This window comes from Cotesia typhae, unplaced genomic scaffold (genome assembly GCF_013202065.1).
Source record: "Cotesia typhae breed Kobodo isofemale line unplaced genomic scaffold, CoteBio_Ctyphae scaffold_121, whole genome shotgun sequence".
Lineage (NCBI taxonomy): Eukaryota > Metazoa > Arthropoda > Insecta > Hymenoptera > Braconidae > Cotesia > Cotesia typhae.
In genome coordinates, this window is record NW_027423773.1 from 3508405 (window position 1) to 3530876 (window position 22472).

Here is a 22472-nt window from a genome sequence, read left to right on the forward strand (position 1 = left end):
TGGTTGCTTTGATTTTTTTTTTTTAATCATTTTAAAAGACTGTTTAAAAATTTTTAATCTGCGAAAACGGCGAAATTAATAATTAACATTAAAAATAATGACATTTAGATTGTTTACTTCTCATACTATTGATTAAAAGTGATCTTAAAGATTATAAAAATAATTATTGTTATTATTTATTTGATATAAATGCCGAGGCACCAGCAGAATGGCAAAATAACATAAAAATTTTATTTAAATTTATTAAATTATTAATTTATTTTATTTAATTTTATAGTACGCATATGTATATAAATTTAGTAAAATTAATATAAGAATAAATATAGAAATCATGTAAGCAGTAAAATTAACGAAAAAAAAAAAAAAAATAGCATTTTATTAATCAGATTAGGTTAAATAAATTTCAATGATAATGAACAAATTCCGAATAATGATTTTTTTGTATTAATTGTGACCAATTCAGAAGCTTTTATTGCTTATTTTGTGATTAGAACATTTTTTTTTGGCTTTAAAATTTGAAAAAAATATTTGCTTTGATGTTTTTGAATAAAAGTTCTGTTTTATCTTTTTTGTATGTTTTTGATAAGTTTTTTTTTTGAAAAATACATAAAAGAAACGAACAATTAAAAACAAAAATTGATAATTTTTTGAAACAAAATTCATAATTTTGTAGAAATTTATTTTGGAAAAATTTGGATTAATTTTTATCTTTTTTTTTGACCCAGAAATTTTTCTTTCTGTGTAGTCTCGCATCAAATAAATTTTCAATTGTCTATATTTGTAAAACTATTAAATTTACAAAAAATTTTTTGGGACAAAACATGTAGCTACTTCATTCCTCGACAAATTTTTCTTGAAAAAAATTTTTCTAAAATAAATTTTTTAAAAGTTACAAGCCTTATCTCAAAGTCCAAAAATCGGCGGTCTCGCGCCAAGTAAAATATTCAATTTGATAAATCTATCGAACTACTGAATTTACAAAAATTTTTTTTTAAGTAAAAATTATAGCAAAGTTGATTGTCTACAACTTATGTTCAAAAAATTTTTTTCTGAATTCAACTTTTTGAAAGTTACAGCAGTTTCTTTGTCGAACCAATATACCTTGTGAGATCGCACGTCAAGATCAGTTTTCAATTCGTTGTATCTCTCAAATTAATTATTTTTCAAAATTTATTTTTAACAAAGACTTGTAGGAAATCAAACAAGTTTTTCAAAAACCATAAAGTAATCAAAATAATCTTCCATAGCAAAGAAATAATTAAAAATATCGAAAAGTCAAAAATCCGAATATCGAATCGATAAATTTAAAATGATAATTACTCTTAATAAAAAAATAGTAAACAATTATTGTGATTATTATTATTACCGGGAGCTTCTTGGGGATTCGATCTCTGCGCGATAATAACGAAGATGAGTGTGCAGAAGCCAGGGGGGAACGGTAGGGCGTAAGTACACGGGTGCTGATCTTTCAGCCTTTTTCATTTTATTTTTATTATTATATTTTTTTAATTCCTAATTTCGTTCTCCGTAACCCGCGCCGTATGCTGCTGGTGTATGGCGTATGCTAGCGAGCACGTATAAAGTTTTTATTTCTCTTGTTATTTCTTATTTCTCCTTCACCTTCTTGTTCTTGTTCCTTTTCTACAACTTAAACTTTTATTGTTCGTGTTGAAGCTGGTATAAGAAATAAAGCCCGCGGGGTTCAACCGTGAGGTGGTGGCCCCAGGGCGTCGGGTCACCCAGATTTCAATCTAGATACTGCATTCCACGGTTAATTAGTACTACCCGGCAACCAACTTCCATCATCCGAACTATTTAATATTTTTAATTTATATTAATTAATTATTTTAATATTTATTGTTACTTTTTATTCATCGATTTTATTCAGCCAATTGTTCGAAATTGTTTTTTCAAGCTAGTCAGTATTAACACAAATTTTTTATTTTCATTATCAAAAAAATGATAATAATAATAATCATAACAAAAATTAAATCACATAAGCTTCAAGGACATAAAATTTCCTTTGAAATAAATACCTACACGTTTGGATTCACTAGAAATTATTTAGCCGCGATTAACCGCGGAATAAAATAATTATTGACAAGATCAATATGACTCTTTTAGTATTTTATATTTATTATATTGTTGTAATGCTACAAAGAAGTCATTTTAGTTATACTTTAATAATAATAATAAAATCAAGATTTTGTTGACCCAAATTCAAAAAATTTTTTTTCGAGTCAAAATTCACTTAATATTTCTTAAAATTGTAATATAAAATTTGGTAAATATTTACGAGTATATGATGAATCATCATTTTGTTTTTTTTTTAAATTCTTTGTTTTTACAAAAAAAAAGTTATTAAAAAAATTTTTTGGAGCAAGAGGCTAGATTTCTCAAAACAAGAAGATTTTCTTGACTTCAATAAATTTTCTTGGATCAAGGTACATATTTCTTAAAGCAAGAAAATTAATTTTGTTGGAATAAGTAAATTTTCTTGTATCAAAAAAAAAATTTTTTTTTCGCTCATGAAAATAATTAGGAATAAAAATATTTTCTGGGCTCAAGTGATATTTTCTATGTACTGGTTTTTAGTCTGGCTAAGAAACAGCTGTAACTTTTGAACGATTGAATTCAGATAAAAAATTTTTGAACAAAATTTGTAGTGAATAAAATTTGCTACCACTTTTGTTTCAAAAATATTTCTGTAAAATCAATAGTTCATAAGATCCAGCGAAGAATGTAATCCAATTAGAGCAAAGTTATTGAAAAATTTTAACGAATGTAATTAAAAAAAAAAAAAAAAAAAATTAAACTAGTAGCTTTAAATTTTTTACCGACGGCTTATAGCTCTACATCCACGTATTCAAATATAACGAGATATCACAGATGAAATTTTATTTGCCATTAAAAAAGTGGAGATGTCATGATGCATTAAGTACTCTGAGTGTCTTAATGACGGAGGTAATCAAACTTTTTATAGTATCGCAGAAAATAAAACGCGTAGGCGACGTGCCAACGAACTCGTTAACTTCTTACTTCAACTTGTATCATTATTATTATCATTACACCAGGAGTTTTCATTCCTATTTACATTAATAAAATTTATAGTTTTTCCTCAGTGTCCAGTTAGAGATCGATCGGGACGTTAACGAGGATTTAATCCAGCCCCATTAATTTTATCATCGATCCAACATATAAACAATTTAGTCCTTAGCTTGTTGAATATTTTTATCTGGTTAATTTCGTTCATCAATCGACGAAGCAAACACCGATAGTAGACAAGTTGTATTAGCGATCGCGATCAACAACCAACCGGTTTACTTTCGATCGGCAATCGATCGGCTGGTATCATCGACGATGGATCGATTTTAGCACGACCGGCGTCGATTCCGTCTCGGTTGGACGATCTAGCGCCGCCTTAAAGTAAATTACAACTGCTTCTTTATTTATTCTATCCGGAAATTGTTTAAGCAAAAAGAGAAGCTTCTTATCTTTCTTCTGCTGATTTTTTATTGCATGTAAACATAAAAATAAGATGATAAATTTTTTAATTTTTTTAATATTTTTTGCAATCACCTGTAAAATTTTGAACTAAATTTTTTTTTTGTTTTCAGACAATTCTTAATATTTAGCGTGGCAAGAGACTACAAGAATGTAGTTGGATAAAAAATTGGCTGTCATTTTTGAATAATTGAAGTTAAAAGAAAATTTTTCAAACAAAATTTATACACAGAAAAAAACAATTTCTTGAACCAAGAAAATTATAAGGAAGACTGAATTTATTTTGGAGCAAGAAGAAATTTTCTTGGCTTAAAAAAATTTAACTTCATTCACGAAATTTTCAAACTTCTTTAATATTTTCTTGATTTAAGAAAATTTACGCTTGACTCAAGACTTTTTTTCTTTCTGTGTAGAACTTTTGTTTGATAGAAATTTTTATAAAAAGCTTAAAAAATACAGCGAAATAAAACTGTGCTTGGCGCGAAAAACCTCTGGCTTGGGAATTAATAGAGAAAAGAGGGCTAACTTTGAACCAAATGATTTTAGAAAATAATTTTTTGATAAAAAATTGTAAAGGATTTAATTTTTGACAACTTTTATTTTGAAAAGACTTCTATAAAGTCGATAGTATAGATAAAAAAATAAAGTGAATCGAAAACTTAACTTGGTGCGAGACACCACTGATTTCTGAACTAGTACACTGATAAAAGGATTTAGTACGGAGTACTAAACGGATTTAGTAACAGAATTTTTAGTCATTTATATGGGAGAAAAAAATATTTTTTACCCACCAATGTTATTTGTAACAGTTTAACAAATTATTTCTTTATGCTTATATGCCATTTCTCAGTGGAGTTTAGTTTAAATTTTTCAATTTTTTTACACAGAAAAAAAAATTTACTTGAATCAAGTAAATAATTTTAAAAAATTTTAGCTTCTTGGTTTGAGTTAAAAAATTCCTGGACTCAGAAATTTCACTTAATTTAAGTAAATTTTATTTGATTTAAGAATTTTACTCTTGATTCAAGTTAATTTTTTTTTTCAGTGTATGATTGATACGTTAAAAACTTGTTTAACTTTAAATTTTATAAATGTGTCAAATAAAAAATTATAATTTAATAAGATTCTTTTCTTTATAATTACTTATGTTTTTACTTACAATTATTTATTTTAATTTATTTGATTTATTTTGAGTAAAAAAGTTATAGATTATACGCTAAAATTTGTTAAAAAATTAATTTCATTAATACCAATAAACGATTTATTGAGTACGAATTAATCATTTGCTAAATACTACTAAATATTTATTAGGTGGAAATAAATGAGCTTTAATAAATGATTTAGTAACTATTACTAAATATTTGGTAATAAAAGGTTCCCTACTAAATCATTTAGTAACAATTATTTATTCTTATTAAATAGAACTAAATCCTTCTATCAAAGATAGAGAAAAAAAAGCTAATTTTGAAAAAAAATGCATTAAAAAAAAGTTGTAAAGGACCGAATTTCATCTAAAAAAAAATCCTGTAAAGTAAGTAGTTTAAAATATCCAACTCAGAACTTGACAATTTTTAATTCCAACCTTGACCAATGTCACCTAAAGATAAAAAAAGGATCGCGTCATTATAAATTCACGGTTGATCGGTCTCGGAATTTAATCGCAATGATGAAGTGAGGGTCCTTAGTCCTTATTTTCTGTTCTCTTTTTATTGTTTTATCTGAAAAGAGACTGGAAAGTACAGCAAGAGTGTCCGCCTACTTAAAGATACAGCGATGTCTAGATCGGTGACAAAAAACTATCTGCGACATAACACGCCGCGATAAACTTCAGTCCCTAAATAAAAATTGTTATTACCAAGTGAAGAGGACGTGGATAGTGTAGAGTCGCGAATAGTGTACCGTTTCTCCTCATAAACGTCACTTTGTCCAAGTATTCCACTTCGGTTAATACTCCCATATCGGTAGTCTCGCTCGCCGATCTTTATGTATAAATAAAGTATAAAATATAAATTCAAGGAAAGATCGGTAGCAACTTTAAGGGCTCTATCTCCATACCGAGATTCGCGATCGTAAAAGACAGCAACTTGCTCGTTCGCCAGCCAAAATGACCCGCCATATTTTTTTATATTTATATTTATTCGTATTTTATTTTACATTTTACCGACCAGGGTTTATTATTGGACCGGGCGCGGTCGGTAACAGGTAAGCGTTATAGTTATAGTCTAAGTTGTAGGGGCCGAGTCTCCTGTGTCTCGGGGGGTGTTACACCTAACCACACGTGTGTTCTTATGTGTTTATGTATGTATATAGTGGATGTTCCAAGCAAAGACGTGATTAAGAGAGAAGGCTGGGGCCGTAACGCCACTCTAAAGAGCCCGTACCTGTCCACGACCGGATAATACGAGAAAACATGTCTCTATCGCCGAGAGAATCTTCGCTTTGTGGGTATAACGCCTTCGCATAAAACCAAACGCTTTATCCTGCCACTGAAACCAAGACGGCTTTACGGGCTCTACAGTATAAATAGAGACTACGTTTTACATTTTTATAGTTGTGTTATTACTTGGGCCTCAAGAATTTTATTGAAGAAAATCGAAACTTTTTATAAAATCAAAAAAACTAGTCTCCACGAAATTTCACTCAAGAATTCGCTGAATTATCTCTTTGATAAATTTAGGACACCCTATATTAGTCAAACGGAAGTATCTCTGTCATACTTGTACAACAAATGAAATCTTAAAAACTATTTTATGCATAAATAAATGAAAAATTAAAAAAAAAAGTGCTTTGCTCTTGGATAGATAATTAAATTAATTTAATTTTTAAATTATATCTTATACATAAACAAACATGTTTGAGAATTAACCATCAACTGCTCTTAAGGCATACCGTTAGAAAATTTAAAATTTTTGTATTCTTATTAAGAATACAATTACGCTTAAAATTTGGAGTCGATTGAACACCTATAAGCCGAGATGAATTCAATTAACAATTTGATTTTTAACATTGATTCCGTACGCTCTCTGCAGTTCTGTACCAGTTTCTTAGTTATTAAAAAAAAAAAAAAAAAAAAATAAGTGTCAGAAACTTTTAAAAAATTGAAAGTCTTTTAATGTATTTGTTGTGAGTTTAAAAAAAATTTTTTTTGACCATTTAATTATTTATAAACAACGGATTAGAGTTCAATAATTTATGAAAAAGTATATATCAACGGAGTGGGACAGAAACAATTGTATGGGTCGCGTCTCCATGGGTACAGTAGTCTTGCGTAAAAATCATAAATTACTTATCTACAAGCTCATATACTTTTGTGGTGCGTATAATCTCTAATTTTTTGACAATATTGTACCATGACAACAACTTTAAGAAAAAAAAGTTACAGAACTTTAAAATTCAGATTCTGTCAGAATCAGAAGAGATACGAGAAAATTATAAGATAATTTTTTTGTAGGAAATTTAATTTTCTACGAAAAAGGTGCTCACGGATTTTTTGGAATTTTTGAGACTTTACTCACAATAATGATTTTAATTGTTCGCTAATTATTTTTTTATATGAATTATTTTTATGTTTAAATAAGAATTTACACAGTAAAAAATTTTGCGTCATTGCGTCAAAAATTTTATGTTAAACAAATTTTTTTTTAAATATTCAACACTTTTTTTGTGTTAACTTAACACTTTTTCGTGTTAATTTAACACAATAAATGTTAAATTTACTCATAAAAGTGTTAAATATTTAACACAAAATTTTTTAAGCAATGACACAAAATTTTTTACTGTGTATTAAGGTGTAACAATTAAAATCGTAATTAGCGACGATGGATGGAAGATACAAATAAAAAATCCTGATAAATTTTCTCTTATATTTAATATTCAATTTACAATATTGTTTGCAATCGTTAGTAAATATATTTTTTCAGATATTGTTTACATATTTGTACCAGAATTCATGATAAATAATTGCGATTAAAATTCGAGATAAAATATCGAAGATACACAAAAATGATAAGAACCCTTTTTTATAGACAATTGAACATTTTACGAAAAAGGTCCTTGTCACTTTTCTTGAATCTTTAATAGCTTACTTATAATCTTGATTTTAATGTAAGAAACTTGCTTGATCCATAAAAATTGCATTCTTTTATTAAAAAAAAATTAATTATCAGTTTTGATCATATATCGTTTAATTAAAGTCACTTTTTTTTTTTTTTTTTTTTTAAATATATTAACAACCTAACAATTAACAATTTTTTGTCAACGACAAATTTAAGAGAAATCTTAGAACTTTCATTGATAAAAACCCGACTATTAAAAATTTGCGTAAGCCAAGTAGCAGCCGGCAATTAAATAATTATCTCCATTGATAAAACTTCAACCAGGATTCTAAAATCATAGCACGCGATTATGCAGTAATAATAAAAAAATAAATAAATGCACCATTACACAATACACATTAAACTCCGGAAAGTAAATTATTAACATTATTATTACACGAGTCGCGGTTCTTATTACGGGTGACGATTAGCAAACAGCGAACCGCGTTACAAACCGACAGGAAATTCCGGCGATCGTCACGGCATCACTCAACGCTATTTCTTTTTTTTTTGTTTTTTATATACTACTATGTATTATGTATTGTATACCGTGGTGCTATATTACTTATTTGCACATAATATCGAACAGACAATGTATACATAACACTAATATAATATACTACTGTCCCGCCGTTTTGTTGTGTAATACCGCGATAATAATCGACGAGGAATTTCCCTGTCCTGCACATATCCTTCATTTAATAAATTCAATTACATTGAACTGAGTCAAATTTAATATTTAATAGACTGATGATAAATAAATTTGTTTACTATTAATAAATAAATTTATTTGGAAACAATTTTGTCATTTATGAAGTATAGTTAAATGTTATTTAACAATAACATTTATTAAATGATTTAATGTTAAAAATTATTTATTAACAGTTAATAAAAAGTTCATTAAATTTTAACATTAAATATGTAAGGTCATTAGGGAGCTAAGGCTTCAGAGTCTAAAAATTTGATAAATAAATAAATAAATAAATAAATAACAATTCATTCAACAGTACATATAAAAAAAAAATGACTGTCAAAGATTTAAACCTTGGACCTTTGAACATTTTTTAGCGGTTAGATACTTAAATTTTAAAATTTCAACTATGAGAATTTTAGCCATCCAGCGGAGACTTTTTGAACTAAATTTTTGATCCAATTAATTTTTTTATCTTTTTCTTAACACAATAAAAAAAAAATTGATTGACTGAAAATCTTCGAAATAAATTGTTAAGAAAAATGAAAACTACTGATGATTTGTTAGGACCACTAAAGATTAAACAATCTTTCATTGTCCAAGCTTTAACTTATTATTTTTATGAATGCAAAACTTTGTACTCTGAGAGAATAATTAATACACGGTCTAGGCAGTTAACTCTACCAAAAATTAATAAAACACTAAATACTAAAAATGCAATTTATATAGCAATAAAATACTTCAATCTACTTCCTAATAATCTGAAAGCCCTAAATTATAATAGAAGGTTAAAAAAGCATATTGTGAGGTGGATTAGATCAATTATACTTTAATTGATGATAAGTGGTAATTTTTAAAAATTTGTAAAATTATTCTTACTAAACTCTGTACACTACTTACTTAGGTAATCTAATATTTTGTATTAATTTTATAAATGTATTATATTTTTCTGGTGTCTATGAACAGGTTCTTTCTGCACCTCTATAGAATGTCTTTACCAGAAGTAAATAAATAAATAAAATAAATAAATTAATTTATTAAGAAACAATAAAGTGAATTATAAATTTATTTTTTAATTATTAAATTATCTAATTTTCAAAAATAACTTATTAACAGTAAACAAAGCTTATTAATTATTAATAAATCCTTTAAAGAGTGCATATGAAAAAAAAATTACGTTCCTTTAAATTCAAACTCAGAACCTCGCAAAATTTTTTAATGAATTTAAATATCCAAATTTTAGAATTTTGACTGCGAGAATTTTAGCCACCTGGCGGAGTCTGTTTGAACTATTTTTGATACAATTTATTTTACGCTCTATTTTAAATTTAAACTGATAAAAAAAATTAATTAACTGTTAATAAATTTATTTATTTGGAAATAATTTGTTTATTTATTAAATACAATTAAATATTTTTCAACTATTAAATTTATCAAACTATTTTACTATAAAAAATCATTGATAAATCTTGTTAAATATAAGAAGGTCTTTCTATTAGTGCACATAAGAATATGCTTATGGGATTCCGGACCTTTGAAAATAATTTAGTGAATTTAGAGACTTTTTGAACTAAATTTTCGATCTGATTTATTTTGTTCTAAATTATTGAATTTATTTAAAACACTGATAAAAAAATGTATTAAATCATTAAATATAACTAAATATTTTTCAACTATTAATTAATAATATTTTGAATAAAAAGTAGATTTATTAACTCTTAACAAATATTTTTTAAATCACTAAATGTTAAAAAGCCATATATCAACAGTTAATGAAGCTTATTAAATATCAACAAATTTTCCTATCAGCAATAAAATTAAATTAAATCGATATTTAATTAAATTTAATATTTATAGTCTCAAGAATCTTAACAACTTTTGTCTACTTTATTAAATTAATTAATTTATTTATATATTTATTTATTACAAACTTGTAACTTATATGACATTTTGAAATTTCATTGACATTTGGACAACCTTTAAGTTATCTCACCACATATTTTAATTCTTCGTAATAATAACTACTCTTTAAATATTTACATTTATTTATTATTTCGTGTCATATCACTTTTGAGAAATTTTTTTAATTTTATTTTTTTTTTTTTTTTGATAAAACTCATACGTGTCACAATGTGAGTTTTATTATTTGTGTTCAGTTGATGTTGATCCCGGTGCAATTTGTCATGCCGTGTTTAAATATTGACGGTTTTAAAATAATAAAATAAAAATAGTGAATGCCGATCCCAGGCGTGATGACCCCGACGGTACTAAGATTGAATATCAATAAGCTTTGAACCGGTGTGTGTGTGTGTGTGTGTGTGTGTGTGTGTGTGTGTGTGTGTGTGTGTGTGTGTGTGTGTATCTTTGATATGTTGTGCGTGTGAGTCTAACATTCTCCGGGAATTGAAAAAAAAAAAAAAAAAAAATTATAAATTTGGATATCAAATGGAATTTATTATTTTGAGACTCCAATGGCTGTTTTCGGGTTTCATTACGAATGGTTGCTTTTAATGGATTATCTAACGCGGTTGGTGTCATGTGTAATGTCTTTATAAAAAATGTATGTAATAGTTAGATACATTTATGTTATAATGATAATAAAGATAACTGTTTAATTTTAATGTTTTATTTATGCGAATTTGTCGGCGTTAATTAAATTGGAGAATTTAAATTCTGAGATTTGTATAAAAAGACTGAATAAATTTATATAAGATTTATGGGTGAAAATTTTGTGAAATTGAAGAAATTAGACGAAATAAAAAAAAACAGTTAAAAAATTATCGAATAAAAAAAAAAAATTACGGTAAAAAATTTTGTTTCATTATTTAAATTTAACATTTTTTCATGTTACTTTAACATTTTAATTTGTCAAATTTTTCATTCTCATTATATCTATATATAAACATTTTTTTAACACACTATTGTGTTATTTTTGCATACTATTTATGTTAATATTACACTGAATTTGTTACTGTAAAATAATATTTCCATTTTATGTAAATTTTTAAGATTAATTTTCAAAGTTACGAATGTAATTAAAATTTTTCTTTTCTTAAATGAACTTTTTTTAAAAATTGTAAAAAATTTTATTTTCAATTTTCCCAATTTTTTGTTTTAACTCCAGCTTTTACAAATTCTACAAAAAACTGTAATTTTTCAATTTTTTTTATCCTCGTAAAATTTTCTAGGTTGAGAAAATTTACACACTCACTTTTATGTAAATACGTCACGATTGTGGGTGGCACGAGGCACTACCGGGCTCGGGATTCTAAGATGGTCATTAAAAAAACATGAAAAGTGTTTTTTTAATAATTTTGTCGTTTTTATACACGATATTGTTTTATTTTAAAGGGTTCTAATAAATTTGTAGCCATTGAAAAAAAATTCTTGCGATAAAATTAAATAATATAAACAAAACAAGGAATTTTTTGTTTTGTTAAAAAAATTTAGGGAAAATTTTTTTTCCAAATTTTTGCTTTTAAAGTCTAAAGACACAATTTCGATAACTTTTTAGTTTGACAGGTACTTGTTTATATATATATATATATATATATATATATATATATATATATATATATATATATATATATATATATAATGTTAAATAAAAAACTTTTTCTTTTTTTAACTTTTTTATTTTATGGCAAATTTATGAAAATTTTGAAAGAAAAAATTTTTTTCAAATACTTTGAAAGCTTTTAATGGTGACATTAAATGTTTTTAGCAAAATTAAAAAAAAAAAATTCTAAATATCATTTTTATGTATTGAAATATTGTGCAGCAACAAAATAAAAAAATTTCAAAAATCAAAATTTAAAAAAATTAAATTTCCATAAATTTTTATTAAATAAAAATCGTGCATATTTAATAAAATTGATCTAGATTTTTTAAGTGCGAAAATAAAATTTTTTTCTGGCCCATCATCTATTGAGGGACTTTTTAATGGAAAAAGAAAACTTTACAATAAAAAACAAATTTATAAAATTTATAAAAAAAAAAAAAATGCCAAAAATTAATGACAAACTTGAAGTTTTTGGAAAAGATAAATCTTATTAAACTTTTGAAGCCTCACTTATAAAAGAAAATAAAACTCGAGTGACTTAAAAAAATTAAATCCGGTCTTAAATGAGTAACAATATTTCTCCATTGAAAATTCTAAAAACAAAACAAATAATCACAAATTAAATAATTAAAAAAATGGAGTGATAGGTAGGTTTAAAAATGTTTGCATGACAAATAATAAATGTTTTAGGGTTCTGGAGGGTCTTAGTCTTGTTGAGAGAGTTTGATGAATCGGCATCGGTTGATGGCTATGGGTTTCATTAAACGTCACTAACAATAACGCACCAATTAACTCAAGTGACTGGGCATTATTTATGAGGGTACATAAATATATAAATATATAACACAACCGTTCTGCTCTTACTTTGAATACAATTAACGCGATATGATTGTCAGCCCGTCATTTGTCATCACCACAAGTTGTAAATTTTTATTATATTGTATTATGCACTAACACATTTTAGTTTTAATTTGTTGCTACCTTTTTTAATATGCATTTTATAATTAAAAGTTTGTTTATTTTTAATTGTATTTATAATTATATTTTTGAAAAACAACATGATATCTCTAAGATTTTTTAAGTAATTTATTATTATTATTATTATTATTATTAAATTTTCAATTAAATACTAAACCATTGTCTAGTTACTATAAAAGTAACCCTAAATTTAAAAATATTGGTTTCAGCAAAAAATTATAAGAAATCAAAATTGTAGCTTGCAAAATTTTCTACAAAAAACGTTTTAAACTATAAGTCTATCTTCAATAATTTCGGAGATAAAGACACCTACTTTTTTTTCATCATTGCGTTTAAGAAGGTTCAACTAATCACCAAAAAAATTCAGCGTGAACAAAAAATTTGAATTTACGATTTTACAGAAGTCTCAAGTTGATGCTTATTTTGAGACCCAAAAAAAAACTCCGTTTTTTATTCTTTTATTGCTTATATTTCTTGCCAAAAATTTTTTATAAATTAGCAATTTTGGATAGAGTTACATAAAACTTTGACTCATCGATCGATATGTGTCATATTTCAATGACATTTTTTTAAATATAAGTTACTCGAGTTTTAAAAAAATAGTCTATTCTTTTTGACTGTATCGTAAGTAATGCTTACGTAGTGAAAATTAAAAAATCATTGTCTTTTTACCACAAAAGTAGCTATAGCTCCTAAAATATTGACTTTATAGGGAAATCATAAATGACCAAAATTGTAGTTTATTAAATTTCCTAATGTAAATATTTATATAATATAGCTCTATATTCAGTATTTCCGGAGATATAGTCATTTGAGATCATTAAAGAAATGCATGCATAGCAAAAATTGTGAAATTATCATCTAGTCGCTGCAAAAATAGCCATAACTTCTAAAATATTGATTGCTTGATAAAATCATATGACATTAAAATTGTTGCTTGCAAAATTTGCTACAAAAAACCTTTTGACTATAGGTCAAACTTCAATAATTTCGGAGATATATACACTTTAGTGCTCACTAAATGAAAAATTAAAAAATAATTATCTCATTACGATAAAAATGACCAAAACTCCTAAAATATTGAATTTATGAAAAAATCGTTAAAAACCAAAATCGTAGCTCATAACATTTTTATAAGAATGAATCATTTTTATTATTATTTTAATTATTATTAATTATATTTATTAGAGATTTGAAGTGTGGAAGGAGGCAATACAAGTCACGCTTACGATGACATTAGTGACAGTAGCATAGCGGGTAGCCCGGCGTTATTGCAATTAGACACACGTCCGGAAGACAACGGCAGTCGTCATCACTATACAGCATAAAACACCGCGTGATGCTATTATCTTTCTTAAAGAGAAATTATTATCATGATAATTCGTTCCAGAATCTCCTGTATCATTGTCATATACATATACCTATATAGATATAGATATAAACACAGATACACATTACTCATTTTATTTTTATTACTACTGTTCATTTTTAATTCGTTTACTTTTTTTATAATTAAAACGTTTTTTTTTTTGTGATTTCACGGCCTTGGCTTTTTAAGATATTTTTTTTTCATGACAGAAAACCAGGAAAAGATTTTGATTTAGTTTTGTTTATTTTTTGTATCGATATTTTTTTTTTGATCGGTCAAATGCATAAATTATTGTTTCTCAAATCAATTAATAATGAAAAATTTTAACAATTCTTAACCAAGATTTTTTATTCAATTTAATTCTTTTAAACAAAAAAAAAGTGTCTTATTGACGATAAGATGTGAAGATCAATTTTTAACAAATAATCCCATAATTTTTTTATAATTCTTTATAACAATTATTTTTCTGCTATTAATTTTTTTTATGTTTTTTCATTTGAAAATAATTAATGACTCTGATCTAATAGAATAATCAATTGAAGTATCGTAGTTTTAAAAAGTGTCACAATTTAATTTTTACACACACTTTTTATTCAAGAGTCTAAAAAAATGTTTATTAAATATTCATTAACAGTTAACAAATATTTCTTAAATAATAACTCATTTTTATCAATAGTTAGTTAATTATCTTCAATAAACGACTTGTTAACTATCAATAAATATTTGTTAAATGTATAAAAATTATTCTTTAACAGTTATATCGTGATATATTTTCTGTCTCAAGAATTGATCAAAATAGTTTTCATTCATATTCCTCACAATAAAGACAAACATTATTGACATATGTTAATAAATGATTTTTTAACATTGAATGATTAAATAAATATTTTTCAAGAGTTAATAAATCATTTATCAAATAAAATTTATTAATAGTTGACAAACATTCGTTTATCGTCCATAAATATTTATTAATTGTTAGTTAACGTTTGTTTAGGCCCTTGAATAAAAATTAAACTTTGACACTTTTTAAAACTCCAAAATTTTAATAGGTAATTCTTATAGATCAGAATTATTAGTTATGTTCAAATACAAAAGTATCAATAATAATCTGTAGAATTTTTATTCGCAGTAAAAAAAATCATTGTATCGTATCTTTATTATAAAAATTGATGGCACAATTTTTTATCGTAACATCTTACCGTTAACAAGACATATCAACTCCAAAAAAATTAATTAACTATTAATAAATCATTTTTAACAGTTATTAAATTAATTTTTCTTTGAAAAAATATTTATCAATAGTTAAAAAATTATTTCCAAAGAAATAAATTTATTATCAGTTAATAATTTATTCTACACACAAAAAACAAATTTCTTGCGCCAAAAAATTTTTAAGGAAAAAAAAAAGTTATTTTGGAGTATTCAAAAAATTTTCAATCTTCCTTAATATTTTCTGGAGCCAAGAAAATTTACACTCTAGTTAAGAATTTTTTTTTTTTTTCAGTGTATCAGTGTAATTTTTCTCTCTTAGTATTAGAAAAAAAATGAAAACATACCAGTATAACACCAAGCCGGCCAAACGACAGGACTTTCGGTGTCCAATTCCCTCATTCTTTCAACGACCCTCGGACATTTCCACTCCGTCGGTCGTCTATCAGTAGCAGTCAATATGTCCAGTTTGTCAATTAGTTAATCACCTGCTATCACTCCTATCACTCTCACTCACAACTCTACCTTACAAACAGAATAAAATCTTGAGAACAGGATTCAAAATACCTATACTCGTACCAACATGTAATAAAGTAAGTCCCAGTCCTATCACTGAACAGTTATCGCACGTGTCGCACAACAAAAATATCCCGCATTTACACAATACAAATTACAACTCGTAATAATAATAATAATATTATAAATAAAAAAAATAAAATAAAAGCGGCGAGTTCCAAGAGAGATAAAACCTGTACGCTGATATAATCCAAGTTGACTCAGTTTTACTAGCTCAAGTACAGTGATAAGGCATACTTTGTCATCATACTCAGAAAATACGCATCACTTCTTATTTCATTTTATTTTTTTAAACGCAAAAATATATTTATTTTTAAATATTTAAAAAAAACTACACAAACTTGAAGATTAGTCCACCACAATTGAATTTGTTTGAAAATTTTTATAAAAATTTACACACTAGGAATTTTTTTTTTTTGGACAGTGGAAATAATCGAGCACTGGTGGGTGACAAAAATTTATCGAGTAAAAGTTTGATCAAAGGCGAACTGAATGATATGTGATATTAAAATGTGGAAGAGAGTTTGCGGTGGACACAGGTGAATAGTGAATAATACCGAGTGTTAAAGGCAGTTGGTGTTGGTGCACCTGCCGCGAGAGTCCGCGTCGTAATGGAAGCGGGGCAACGGGTGGCAGGTAGGCAGGCCCATGCCAAGTCAACCTGTAGTAGAAGGGGTATCAGTCACATGGCAAGGAGGCCGCCGTGTAGTGGTATGCTGTCTGGGTACTAACTTATTTTACCTGAGTGAGTTTGAAGAAAAGGGGGGGAGGCTGAAGGTAGAAGGTAGAAGGTAGAAGGTGGAAGGTGGAAGGTGAAAGAGGAAAGGATGGGTTTTGTTTAAGGACTTCATTATTCATTCGGTGTCATATTTTTGGGAATCTTCAACGAGGCTCGCCTTGGGACAAGATTTTTGTTATGGAGGTCGAATTTTTTTGGTGGTTAGTTTTTGGTGAAGATTTAGATTTCGAAAATTTGGCTTTTCAATTTTTGAGCTTTTTTGAGGAATTTATTTTTTGGAAGAAATTTGAGTTTGAATTTTTGGAATAAAGATATGAACATTTTTTGGAATTCAATTACTAATTTTGGTTCAAATTTTTTAATAAATTTTACTATCATTTTTTTGAAAAATTTATTTTCTACAAAATTTTAATGATTGAAATTTTAGAAATAAAGAGTTGAAAATTTAAAAAAATTTTTTCGAACTTTGTTAATTTTTTTATAAAGTTAATTGGAATTTTTTTGAGAATTAATTTTGGAAAAAAATTAGGATCTAAAGTTTGGGAATGATGTGTTGAAATTAAAGAAAATAATAAATATAAAATTAGGAAATATTTTTTTTGACCTTCCAAAATATGAATTTCAATTTCAATTTTTCTAATAATACTTTTGAGAAATTGATTTTAGATAAAATTTTGTAGTCTGCAATAATTAAAAAAATTGACAAATTTTTGAAGTATATTTATTTATATTTCATTATTAATATTAATTCAAATTTTTTTATAACTTTAAGAAATATTGAAATTTTTTGAATGAACTGAAAATTTGTATAATTAAAATTGAAAATTTTAGAAATATTTTTTTGACTTTTACTTATTACTTAAGGTAAAATGTATTAACAGAATTCTTGTACTTCGCTTAAAAAAATGGTTTGGACAGCATTTGGAAAAGTTCGACATTTATGAGATTATAATTAGTGTGAGTTAAAAAATTATGGATAGGATAATTTTTGGTAATGATAAGAATTTCTAATGACTATCTAAATCTGAAAGATTAAATTGATAATCTTTTGGAATGAACGCAAAATTTTTGTCCAAAAGTTAAAATATTATACAAGAAAACAACCCAAAAAAATTATTAAGATAAATTGATTAGTTTTTTGTGTTTTGAGAGGTAGTTTTTTCAATTTTCAATCAAACATCAACATTTGAAATATCACCTTCATATTTTCTGACGAATTTTTTTTTTTTTTTTTAATAAATTAACAAGTTTATTAAAAAAACTTTAAAAAAAAAAAGAAAATATTTTTTATCTCTACTGGTTTATAAAAACAGAAAAAAAAATGAAAAGAAATTGATTTTAAAGTTTGATCAACAGGGCACCAAGTTGAACGGTGATCTATTGATTTTCGATACGGCAGATAAATTTGATGTGGGTTTCAAGGGATTAAGATCATGGAATTCCGGTTTATTAAATTGGTTGACGTTTTTCGATAATTGGATCTTGGATCTCTCTTTCGAGACACAATTCAAATCTCGAAAACGAGCATATTAGACTACAGAAGGCTCTGCAGCATAACAGTGTAGAAGAGTAGAGGATTTAGAGAGATAAAACGTCAGGTATAAGAATTATTTACGACCTGTGACCTAAAGGTTTCAAGGTGAGGGTTAATGTTTAGGCTAGAGGCTCGGTTATTAGAATGACCTTTCCTATGTTTGAGGTATGGCTTATAACTCTACGACAATTGCCGGCTTAAACTCCAAATTTAACTGTTCAATTTTGCTTTTGGGCAACTTTTACTTCGTATTTTAAATTCAGTAATTTTTGACCTTCAGTGTAATCATTCTTTTTTTTGAAGTTTTGGTTAAAATTCTGAGATATTTTGCAAGTTGTTGGATAACCTTGCGACAGAAGTTCAAATTTTTTTAATTCATTTAAAATTAATCAATTTTTTGAACTCTTTAAAACTAACACATAATTCCGCTGGATTTTTTTAATAAATAATCGATTAATGGTTATTAATAAAATATTTTGCAAGTAATAGAAAAAACAAAAAATACTAATTTGTTTTTGAATTCCAGGTCATCCTAACATCGTAGACAATTTTTAAATTTATACACATCATAAGCATATTTTCTAAACACCTGTCACATGAATAAACATAGTACTATTTGATATACTCTGTCAAAAGAACTAAACAAAATAAATGACGAGGTTGACATGCCTGAAATAAAACTTATCAATGGAAAATCTAGGCAGGTCCAAAAATAACCTTATGTAAACTCATTTTAAGGGAAATGTAGAAGCCAACGACCCAGCTCTAGAAGCACAAAGAGAGATTAAATTATGACGTGAAACTCTCTCTTTCGGGTAGAGAGTTCTGTTTGTTTGACGCAACCTTAACTACTGTTTTCTGTACAATATAGTAAGGCTGAAACTTCAATGCACAAAAAAAATTGACTTGACTCAAGTGAACAATGACTTTGACTCAAATCAAGTAAAATTTACTTTGGTGAAAAAAATATTTCTAAGTTCAAAAATTTTTCTACTCAAGGAATCATTTTGATTTGTAACTTAAAAAAAAAAAATTATATATATATATATACTTGACCCGAGGCTCCAACCTCAACTTGTCAATCCACTCAGACTCGATATGTTTACGTTACAAGTTGCAAGTAAAGTATTCTACATGTTCCGCAAAATATATACAGTAAATATAGCAAGTTTCACTACAAGAAGAGTCTTAAGAAGATAATTTACGAGCTTGAGAATATATTCTCATATTCTTGTAAGAAGCATCAAAAGTAAAGTTAGAGATCAAAGAACAGAAAACACAAGAACCAATTCTTTAGACTTTTTTTTTACATATAATATAATAAGCATGAATGGTTAAATACATCCATACATACATATATGATGTGTTATGCACAATATGTAATGTGTTAGACTATAAACATGTGTGGAGGAATATAACATGCATTACGTCTCAATATTTTTGCGCAGACCAGTAATTAAAGACATCCCGTCGCGGTGGTATTATTATTATATATACATATAGGATGGTAGAGTGAAGTAAAGTCAAGTCAAGGATGATTTATCCCTTAGCTGCCGAGACCTGCGTGATAAGATCGCATGATAATACACTTCTGATAGATACCATCTGTTTTTGGTTTATTGCGCAGTTGAAGACGATGCCGCGACTTTAGATTTTTCTTTTAGTTAATATATTGGGTATTCATTTTATTATTGAATTTTTTGAGAATTTACTTTAAGAAAGTTTAGATGATTCAGAAGCGTATAAGTTGTAATGTGCATTGGATTTGTGATAAAAATGTGTTGTATTAGTGATTCATGAAGTAAAGTGGGGAAGAAGGTAATTTGTTGGTGGAAATTATGGAACGAATTTAGATTTAAAATGTTTTGTGGTAACTATGAGACTTAAAAAAAAAAAAAAAACCGTAAATAATAGATTTTTTTGTATATTAATCGTGTTTCCAAGCTACGAATATTTTTATTTTTATAATAAAAATTGTGTTTATTTTAATGTAAGACTTTTAATGTTTTTAATTTATAATTTATTAACTTGATCATATTGTTAATAATAATATGTTTCTTTTGTACAGTTTGCCTGATGAAGTTGTGAAATACAACGAAACGTTGCAACATTTAAAAATCTAGCACTGAGTGTTTTTTTTCTGTCCAAGTTCCTGATAATTTAACTATTATATTTAATATCATGGATGATAACATAAATCAGAATTTTTATTTTTTATTTGATTGTTTTCAAAATTCAGACTTTACATTTCAAAAGATCTAATTTTATAACAATTTGAATTTTCGGTGTTTTGAAAAAATTTGAAATTTCGATATTGTAAAGACTCAAAATATTAATCGGTTTAGATAAAATGAATATAAATAGATTATTTGTAAATTTATTGGAAGAGTTCATGAGCTGAAACAAGTGTCATACTCCTTTTTATAGTTTTAACTTACAAACTACAACACGGAGAAAAAAACATAGGGATTTTTCCTATTTTTGTATAGGAAAAATTCCTATGTCACATGGGAATTTTTCCAATGTTAACATAGGAATTTTTCCAATGATAACATGGGAATTTTTTTTATGAACATGATAGAAATATCCATGTGACATAGGAAAGATTCATTTATCACTAAAATTTATGTAACTGATTTTAATAATTACAAATTTACATGACACTTTTCTCATTTAAGCAATGTCAGATAATTTAAAAGTAAAACAGTGATATACAGTCGGTTTGTGATGAAAAAATTCGAGGAAATTTTTTTCGAATTTTGCTTTACATTTCAAAGAAACTAAAAATCCAGCAGATTATGGATGGTGTAGCTTAATGTATATGGAGCATTCCACACCAAATCGACCACTTTTAACCCTGACTCTTTTTAATTCGGCTGAAAGTCTTTCCTCCTTTTCTACCTTATCAAAAACGTCTCTCATAATTTTTTCAAATTTTTTTACCCAACCAAAGAAAGTTATGAATTTTTCAACGAAACCGCTTTTTTATTTTTAAATTGCCGTACCTTTTTCAAAAATTGATTTATCGGGACGTTTTATTTTCAAAATTTTTTTTATCGAATGTTCATTTTGGGAAAAAATAGAAAAAAATTATTCAATCCTATCTTCAAATTTTTTGCTATGCACTTCTTTATGCTTTGCATTAAGAACCGTGCAATATTTGGAAGGATTAAATATTTAAATATTCAATATATTTATCATGTTGCAACGTAAGAATCACGAAGGGAATTTTAAATCCTACGGGTAATTGACGTGACATGTTTTGTATGGATTATGTATTGATGTTAATATGAATATTAATTTTAATATTGGTAATTTTCTTAAGTAAATAAGTAAATAATTGGCGATAAATAATGACTAAAAAAACTTAGCTTTCCATCTAAGACATGCATTAAATATAATTTTGAGCATACCCATCAAATGAATCCAGCAGAGGATGCCCCATGCCATTAAATTATTAAAAGTAAAACTATCTAATTAATATTTAAAATGTCTATTAAATATTTAATATGCATACTAAATTACGGTGACCTTTAACACAAACTCATCGACTTCTCCACTACATTATATTCCATTACATGTTACATTACATTACAGCGAAGGATGCTCGCGCGTGCGTTCCTACTTGTTGAGAGCATGTTAATCGTTCGAGTACACATTTATTTATTATCATCATCTGATCATACTAATATTTATCGTCTATCGCCTATATGGAATTTTTATAAACAGCCTAATTTCTAATCGATAGAGTTTATTTATTGTAATTATTATTTTAATTATAACTAATGCTTTTTATAATTACGCACGTAATTTATTTAAGAATTTTAATTCTTCATAACATATCTTTTTCATTATTATTAAAATTAAATCAAGAATTCTTGATTATTCTTTATCAATAATATAACTAAATTATTTTGAACTTTTATTTTCATATTCGCGTATTTTCGCGGATTACTATTTTCAAGGCAATCGAATCGTGTGAGCAATCAAAATCATCTAAGAGAAAATGTTGTGTCCTTACACGGAGAAAATTAAATGATTGGGTTTATCGTACTAAATTTGTAGTTCCAATCATCCAGAATAATTGAAATATTTTTCAATGCAAAGATGGTTAGTGTGTGTATGTGTAAACCTCTCATAACTTTTGAACAGCTTGATCGTTTTCTTCGTGGTTGACGCCATTCGAAAGGGTTTAACCAAACTTAGATTTTGAATA

General features: G+C 26.4%; 1 protein-coding gene and 1 long non-coding RNA gene across 3 annotated transcripts in view; one reads left to right on the top strand and one right to left on the bottom strand.

The window, feature by feature from the left end:
• Positions 1-15929, bottom strand: part of LOC141533705 (uncharacterized) — an 88462-nt gene extending 72533 nt beyond the window's left edge. The window contains exon 1 of the mRNA XM_074252723.1: positions 15755-15929. Coding sequence (XP_074108824.1) covers positions 15755-15809 — 55 coding nt within the window. The 5' untranslated portion in view covers positions 15810-15929. The remainder of the gene's footprint in view (positions 1-15754) is intronic.
• Positions 15930-16790: 861 nt separating this feature from the next.
• On the top strand, positions 16791-20378 carry LOC141533710 (uncharacterized). Of its 2 annotated transcripts, XR_012480333.1 has the most exons (3): positions 16791-16922; positions 18079-20246; positions 20325-20378. It is a non-coding gene; the product is annotated as an uncharacterized LOC141533710 (long non-coding RNA). The 2 variants fall into 2 exon arrangements; XR_012480332.1 differs by having other exon boundaries at positions 18079-20378.
• The last annotated feature ends 2094 nt before the right edge of the window (positions 20379-22472 follow it).